The 8,731-nt window shown below is 40.1% G+C and overlaps 1 protein-coding gene and 1 long non-coding RNA gene across 3 annotated transcripts in view; one reads left to right on the forward strand and one right to left on the reverse strand.

Moving 5' to 3' along the window:
- The window catches only part of LOC111871748, a 6,184-nt gene extending 2,827 nt beyond the window's left edge, over window positions 1–3,357 (forward strand). Inside the window, exons 3-4 of the long non-coding RNA XR_002844092.2 lie at window positions 509–611; window positions 2,892–3,357. This is a non-coding gene — a long non-coding RNA (uncharacterized LOC111871748). The remainder of the gene's footprint in view (window positions 1–508; window positions 612–2,891) is intronic.
- LOC111871747 (F-box/LRR-repeat protein 2) overlaps window positions 1–7,704 on the reverse strand; it is a 59,525-nt gene extending 51,821 nt beyond the window's left edge. Inside the window, exon 1 of one of the 2 annotated variants that reach the window (XM_033754376.1) lies at window positions 6,964–7,704. In XM_033754376.1, the coding sequence (XP_033610267.1) occupies window positions 6,964–7,074 (111 nt within the window). In that variant the 5' untranslated portion in view covers window positions 7,075–7,704. Of the gene's footprint in view, window positions 1–4,375; window positions 5,411–6,963 lie in introns of those variants that run through there. The other variant, XM_023865052.2, reaches the window with a different exon arrangement.
- Window positions 7,705–8,731: the final 1,027 nt, after the last annotated feature.

Below are 8,731 nucleotides of genomic sequence, written 5' to 3' on the forward strand. Positions count from 1 at the left end.
TAGTCTCTAAGGCCTCTGATAGATGGGGGAAGCATTATAGACACCGCTAAGCAAGTGGCCGAACTCGCTTGCTCGGCGGGACTGATGGTACGCACCATTTATCGGTAGGGTAAAGAGACTGGTAGAATATCATAGAGGGAAGCACAATAGATCAGTCTGGTTGCGGTGAATGGGGAAACCCACCCTCTCTAAAATAACTAACTAACTACTTCCCATTGTATTTTGAGTACTGATAGTACTGTAATGCGTTTGACATGGATGTTGCAAAATCAATTTTTTCCATCGGACCTCAAGCATTATTAAATTATAACATCCGGAACAAAATTATAAATAAGATTTCATATTAATAACGAATTGAGCATGGACATTTTATATGAATCGTTAGATTCGTTGATCTATTGTTACAACAAATAATATTTCGTTAAGATAATTCGTTTTAACGTCTTACTACTGAGAGATGTAAAAATATATTGGTTATATTCAACAAAGATTTTTCTTTTGTTGACAGTGTATCCGGTATGATCATTCACGTAGCCTTGAGGGATCTTTCGAACCCAAGCTTCTCTATGTTAAAGAAAGAAACTCAGCTAACTACAAGAAAAGAGTCCCTGGTAAGCTGAATTCGCTTAGCTGGTCAAGAAATTTCCCAGCATCTATTATACCGGAAATTTATTTTCTTTTTTCAAAACAGCCTACATGTGATCCCTATCCTATTCCAGTCGAGACAAATCCACACCCCTATGTTGTATTTTTCTTGCGCCAATTTTAATATTATCGTCATTAATTTGATAAGTCCTACAATGGTTGGTGAAGAGCACAAATTATGATGCTCTTCACTGTGAAATTTGCTACTCCTTCATGTTAATTATTTCCTCTTTAGGTCCAAATATTTTCCTCATAACCTCGTTCCCAAACACCATCGATCTTTGTCCGTAGGAAGCCCAAGATTCACGCCCAAGCAAAACAAAAGGGGAAATCGATAAAATCATAATTTTGTATATATCAGCCTTGGTGTTTTTAAATGGGCGAAAGGGAGACATGGGTAGTATATTTTACCTGAATTATAGGAATCATTCCCCGAATTCATTCTTAGTGTGTTCTTATGAGGGCAATTTTATAATTGTTTGAATAGAATTGGACAGTGTTTGTATGTTAATAGAATGGGAGGAATCTAGATAAAACGGCCACTGCCACGTTTAATGCGTTATCCCAGCATTTACACGAAGGAGTGAGTAAAACGGAGAAAATTTTTGTTCGCGATATCCACGTTTCGTGCTGAGTGTCTTAACCGTAGTTCCCGACTGGAAAAATGGGTGTTAACTGAAACGCACAGTCGTGGAATTCCAAGGTAATGTCATAACATTCGCCTAACTAACTAACTAACTAACTAACTTCATGGAAATCAGACCTTCTTGAGAAACCGTCAGTTGTACATCTACTCAAGAAATTCCTAAAATTCTGTGGAACCAGAAGGTTCGTTATCGTGTTCACAAGAGCACTTCACTGGTTCCTATCCTGAGTCAGATCAATGCAGTCCATACCATCCCATTTTATTACTTAGATTCATTTTAATATTATCCACCCACCTAGATCTTGGTCTCAATTCTGGCCTTCCCACAAATATTCTACAGGCATCCCTCTTCTCCCCCATTCATGCTACATGTCCTGTCTATCCCATCCCTTTTGAGTTGATCATTATAATTATACTTGGAGAAGAGTACAAGTTATGAAGCTCCTCATTATGAACTCTTCTCCAACCTCCTGTCAGTTCATCTCTCTTCGGTACAAATATTCTCCTCAGCACCCTGTTCTCAGACACCCTCAGTCTATGTTCCTCCCTTGAAATCAGAGACAAAATTTCACACCCATACAGAACCACAGGCAAAATTATAATTTTGTGTATTCTAATTTTATACGTTTTTAGACAACAGACGATAATACAAAAGGTTCTGGACTGAATGGTAGCAAGCATTACCCGAGTTCAATCTCCTCTTAAATTCATCCCGAATTAAATTTTGATTTGTTGCTGTCGTTCCCAAATATACATAACCAGAGGTAAAATTATAGTTTTGTGCATAACATTCGTTTAGAGAAACTGAATTAAATCATAACTCAGTAACTTGGCAGAAATGTCAAGTCTGTAGTGCCCAGATATATCACTTGTATAGTCACGCTGCTCATTCTATATACCTATGCCTAACAATGTTACTTTGTGGAGACTACATTTGTCTGAAATCTAAATGAGATGAATATTTTTATTAATCAGAATGAGGAAGATCTTTCTCTGTTTCACAGTCCCCTGACATGGCTATATGATAAAATAATAATCGGTATTGTAGGATCGCTCATTCAGTCATAAAGTTTTATTTTATTCACTCATACATAACATTGATTGATGTCTTCAGGATGTGGGCAAGCCTAAACGCCATTCCAGGCGTCAAACTAGACTGGCATACAGTCCAACTCAGTGTTAAATTGAATTAAATTCATCTTTGTTCTCCATTAAGCAACATGTCATGAAGATATATATGGGGAAATAGAGAAGTGCACACATGCTCGGTAGAGAAATGTGAGTGACCAGAGCCATGGCCCAGTTGCTTGATCCCCTGGAAAGACACATCGATACACACTGAAGACGAAAATGGACGATCCCTAGAGTCCAACTGAGTGAGGCAGAGAAGGAAACATTTTTACTCTTTTCGGGAATAGAACTACAGTCACACAGACAGTAGCTGCTCATTTTAATATCTGAACTATCTTGAGATGAACTCCAAATTCAATACAGACATCATATGGCGCTGCACTCTCTCAAGATGAATAGTGTTTATGTTGACTGTTGACAACTCATGACATGTCTGATTTGTTATTAAATCATTCCACATCTGTTTCAGAAAACATACGGAGACAGGGAGTAGCGCCATCGATTGGGCCCAACTAAGTAGATTTTACTTGAAGACGGAGACAGAATCCAGTCTCCAAAACGTCGTGTTTTGAAAAATCAACAGGATGGTATTTTTAGATAAAGGGAGGACGATGGATAAAGTGCAAAAACATAATATTTGTACTGATGTACCGTCGTCACAAACTTTTAGATCTTAGATACGAACTAAATTTAACTTCCTTACAGAGAGTGAAATATTAAACTACAATTGGCCACATGTTCCAGAATAATGACATATCTTGGAACTGCCCCTAAACTTCACACACGAAAGGGGTATGAGAAAGTTCTTGCGATGTCTATGCATAAATATAAACTTATCATAGTCAGCTTAATTTACAGACCAGGTTATATGTAACCTGTCATATTTTCATGATAGGCTTGTAGAAATATTCATAAGATTTTATTTTTGTATCTGATTTAATTACTCACTTACTCATGGAGCTGAGCCCTTCTTGAGGAGCCGCCAATTCTGCAGCTACTCAAGAATTTCTCAGCATTTTATGGTACCCTAAGGTTCATTACCGTATTCACAAGAGCCCTCCGCTGGTCCCTGTCCTGAGCCAGATCAATCGAATCCATACAATCCCATCCTATCTCTCTAAGAGCCATTTTAATATTGTTCACCCACCTACGCCTTGGTCTCCCAAGTGGTCTGTTCTGGCTTCCCCACAATATCCTATATGTATTCCTTTTCTATCTGATTATGAAATATAACGTACTTTTATTTCTATATATTAGGAGGTTCTTCCACTTCACTGTTTAATGTTCAGTTGTAAACAAACGTAATTGGTACATATACTCGTATATCCCTTGAATCTAAATTACGCTCATCCAAAATAGGAATACAATTGTTTAGGATGCACAACGTATAATAATAAGTCCATTTGCATGTTTTACATTCATTGTTTTACAAACGAGGACCGGGCACAGCGTCATAACTGCATGACCATCAGAGGAAATAGGGCAGATATGAAATATGTGAGGAATTTGGAATACAATGATTTCTCCATCGTGGATTACTACAATGTCTCGTCTACAGACTCAGCTTCCAAGAAAGTTGGAAATGCCATTAGACATCACTTTTACTGACCAGTCTCTCTTGTTTTTCGACAGTTACATATTTTTTCGATGTTAGTACTCCTTGCGTGGATTTCATGCTACCAACACTATAAATTAGCTTATACTAGATTAAAAGAGATATAGAGGAATTAAGTTTTGTGTCTGAATTGTTAGCTACCACACTGGGAATCGTAAATGGTTCAACTGAATAAACTCAGTTAATGAACGTGGCAAGAATTCAGATCACCGAAATCACTGGAGAATGGCGATAGGAAATTGTAGACGACGTGTGCGTTCTCGTGTCTGACCAAAACTACAACAAAGGGACGGAAACACACGACAGCCACAAGGAATCACACGGGGGGCGACTTGTACCGTTTTCGGACGTTTCGTACTCCCATCATCTCTTGCAGACACGGCTGAGGCAGCGAACTCCACAGACAGAGCTCCCCATGAGTCCATCTCACTTCACAACTTTCTGATATAATGTCAATCTTTCAAACCGAGACAGCAGTACAGCCAAAAAGCTGCATTATTTTAAAGAAGAGCTAAAACTGTTCGGTACCGGAACCCTGGGAGTGGAGCCCTCTGGCGATCAAAGCCAGTTCCCTGTACAATGCCTTTAGCGTGAGGTATTTTTAGTATTTTGTGGACTTGAACTCATACGTGTGGTTATTGCTCAGCTTTCCTGACTGTGATAAAACGGGGTTATCCCTCTCTCTCAAGAAAGTTGTCCGGTTCAATTCCAGCCTGCATAGAGATCTGTTATTCATTACATAATTAGGAGTAACCAGTGCTAAAATTCGGATATCTAGAAATATTATTAGCTTTCATTTCATCGTCTTTATTGTTAATAATATTATTAGGGCGATAAAACTGTAGGCGAAATGGATGGGTGGGGCACGTAGTACGTATGACAAATTATAAATAAATTTTTAAGCAGAAAACTTTAGTCGGAAAGTTTGAAAAGAACCATTTTTGAAACCTAAGCGCTGACGTGGATGTGGGTCTTCAAGAAATGTGGATGCTGGAGTTTAAATTATACATCTTTAATTGAAATTAAATTAGTCTTATGGACTGGATTCGTCCGGCTCAGTTCCTGGGTAGTTCAGCATCTAAGCTCTCAGGGGAGACTTCGATTTACGGAGGTAATTATTAAAAGTGGTAGGGATTGGATGTCTTTCTCTCATTTTCTAAAAAAATTGTAATGAATGTGTGTGTCTGAAAGAACCTCATGAATTTCAATTTACCTCAGATATGAAAAAATAAAAATAGTTGTTTAATTTTATCCTAAAATCTGAGAATGAAAAGGCATTTCATTCAATTTCGAACATTTTTTATGATCAGTCTGTAAAGGTAACAGGTAAAGTTGTCTCTGTCCTTAATTAATTAAGCGCTAGGCCATGAAGACCTATTGGGGAGGGAATGTATAGACCCACATTTTCTTGACCTCGGCAGTAGTTGGAGGTGAGTGGTCAGCTTCACTCCCCGGTCCTTTTACCCCCAGAGAAAGAGACCCGTTACCCATTGGATAGCAGGCTGGGTAGACCCCAGAACCGGTCTGGACGACATGAAGACGTGTAAATCTTACCCCCACCGGGACTCGAATTCCGACCGCTTGGTCGTCCAGTATGTAGCCAGTCGCTATATCGACTGCGCTATCCCGGAGCTCGTTATACACTCTTATTATTGTTAATCGTATTATTTTCTTGTATTCCTTCTATAGATTCCCCCAAACATAAATACTTGTCACTCTCCAAGTCCAACATCACGTACTTCAACGAGATGAAAGGAAGAGCATGGCTCACTGACAGGTTCAGCTGTAACCATGTGACAAATGCCACCCGCCAAAGCGTTCGCTGCCCCTACAGTAATCTCAGCTATTTCAGTAGAAAGCTTATCTTTATTATCTATCTGAACCGGAAGTCTTCTGAAGGGCAGACAGTAGTGTAATACGAAACAGTGTGAACATTGGAAGAATCATACAAATGTAAAACTGAAATAACATTTGCTTCATTTGTGTGAACAATTCATTATTTCACGTTCATTTCAGCATTGGGCACATCCGACATTTTGTTAGATGGATAGACAAAATCGCACATCGCTTCAGTGTCAACTTCTGCCCCCATCAATTTCTTCACGTATTTCTTTTTCTACATGCAGTATAAGGAAAGTACTTTTTGCCGAGCGCGTAACGACTAAGTAAGCTCTGTGTGACCCCGAGATCGAAATTATCGTGGCTGGACTGGCATCTCTCGGCAATCTTGCAGACGCTGACTTCCACAAATAACCTAAGCCTATCTGAATGGTTCAGCGAATGTTCTTTCTGGCATTCAAGCTGGTTATACTGTGTACAGGGCTCTATGAATTTCAATATTATGTCTTGGAGTGTAGCTACATTGCATAGAACTTAAAGCTCAAAGTTATAGTCTTTTTGAAAATAGCTGTGAATATTTTATTGCAGTTCATGTGTATAGAGGAAGTACTGCCACAAATAGTACGGCAAAGGAACATCAACTGGGCTTGACGAACGGGGTTTTTTTCCTGGCAAGGACAAAGTTTTTTTTTGTGTTCGTTACGCCTAAACCTATAGATCAGCTCTAGCACCTATGCATTCTCCTGTAAATTAGACCAGCGGTATTTTCCCAGGAGGTTAATTTGTCGAAGTGTGATGCTAACCACACATTCCTGCCTATTGCCGCGGTGTTCAAGAATGCACGGAGCTGTACCTCTACGCCATAAGTTTTCAGGCTTGGCGCTTACTTGAAGAAAGGCAAACTTTACATGCACCGTTACCGCTGGCAACAATTTTTCATCTCATCTTGTAGGAGGACGAAAATGACAAATGTTTTAACGTTCCTGTATATTTTTTATTTATTTTTCGGCGAATATGTCAGCTGTTGAGTCAAGTGTACGCGTCTTGTAACGCCCGAGCACCACGGGTCACATGCACGCGTACGCACCATGGCTGTTCGTTTCACCCGCCGACTTGGCCCCTTCCAGGAAGCGTGGGCGCCCTTTAACATGGCCGCCTCAAACGTCAGCTGGTTCCAGTCAGACATGCGGCGATCCATTTTGTTCTATTTATAAACCAACCACAGTACTGAATTTTCACAAAATGTTAGTGGCTTGAATGACTGGAGAGTACAGCAGCTATGTTCGTTCACTAGAATTATGAAGAGGAAACTATGTCGAACCTCTAATCACTTTGCCTGTTATTGGACATTGACACTTCATTTCAAATTGTAGCCTATATGTAAGTTCTTCTTAGAAATGTCACTTTATGAGTTCAGGGAGAAGTACTCTTTCAAGCTGAATATAATTACATTCAGAAATCTAATTTAATCAATTATTTTTAAATGGTTTGAGAATGTTATTCTATCAGAAGTAAACGCTAGTCATTTTCATGAAAGCACATGTCCGTTGTCACCACTTAGCACACTTTCTGGCACACGGAATGTGATACAATTCTTGGCTGTAACACAAATTGGCGGCAACTGCTGGAGCACCTCCCAGCCTCCTCTCTCGCCTTGCGGTCGGGATGAAGCTAAGAATAACTCGAAGCGATCGCTGGAATTTCACCCACACAACGATCTTTCCATTTCGACGATTTAGCGCGTAATATGTATTGAAAATGTGTAAGTTCCATAAATAAGTAAAGGATTCAGAATTTCGGAGCCGTTAATGTTAATATCCGCATCTCGTAAGAAGCTGACTTAGTCAATGCTTCTGTCAACCGCACAATCATTTCTCTGAGACCCATCTTAATGCTAGCTTTCCATGTTCTCGTTCTTCCAGGTAAACTTATTACAAGAGATTTCCTGAGAGAAATTCTGCATGCATTTCTTACCTCTGTCATCCTAAACACATACCCAGCGCATCATAATCTCCCAGACTTCACTACCCTAACAACATTAGGTAACATAAACGTATTATTTTTTGTATGATATTTAAATTGCTTGAGGGGCACGCGTTAGCTTAGTTGGTTGAAGCACTATGCTACAAGCCGGAAGGTCACGGGTTCAAGTACCGATGAGGTTATTGAATTTTTTTTTTCAATTGACCTAATCCTTCCAGCCGCACTATGGCCCTGGGGTCGACTCAGCCACTAACAGAAATGAGTACTTACTTACTTACTCATGGAGCTGAGCCCTTCTGGAGGAGCCGCCAATTCTGCAGCTACTCAAGAATTTCCCAGCATTTTATGGAACCCGAAGGTTCATCACCGTGTTCACAAGAGCCCTCCACTGGTCCCTATCCTGAGCCAGATCTATCCAATCCATACCATCCCATCCTATCTCTCTAAGATCCATTCTAATATTGTCCACCCACCTACGCCTTGGTCTTCCCTGTGGTCTCTTTCCTTCTGGCTTTCCCACCAATATCCTATACGCATTCCTCGTCTCCCCCATTCCTGCTACATGACCTGCCCATCTCATCCTCCTTAACTTGATCATTCTAATTATACTTGAGAAGAGTACAAGTTAACAGAAATGAGTACCAGGAATATTCTTGGGGTAAAGGGCGGCCGCCATCTCTGAGCCGATTGTCTAGAAAATGTGGGAAACTCAATATCTCAAAACCAAATGGGCCTCCACGGCCTGTTGCAGGGATACCTTTACTTTTGTTGCGCTGACCACGCGACACTCTATAGCCGCTAAAAGTTGGCACTAACTTCGCCGACAAGCGTCGCTCGCTCAGTCGGTATAGTTCGCTTGCGGACTAAAACCA

This window comes from Cryptotermes secundus, unplaced genomic scaffold (assembly GCF_002891405.2).
Source record: "Cryptotermes secundus unplaced genomic scaffold, Csec_1.0 scaffold633, whole genome shotgun sequence".
Classification (NCBI taxonomy): Eukaryota; Metazoa; Arthropoda; class Insecta; order Blattodea; family Kalotermitidae; genus Cryptotermes; species Cryptotermes secundus.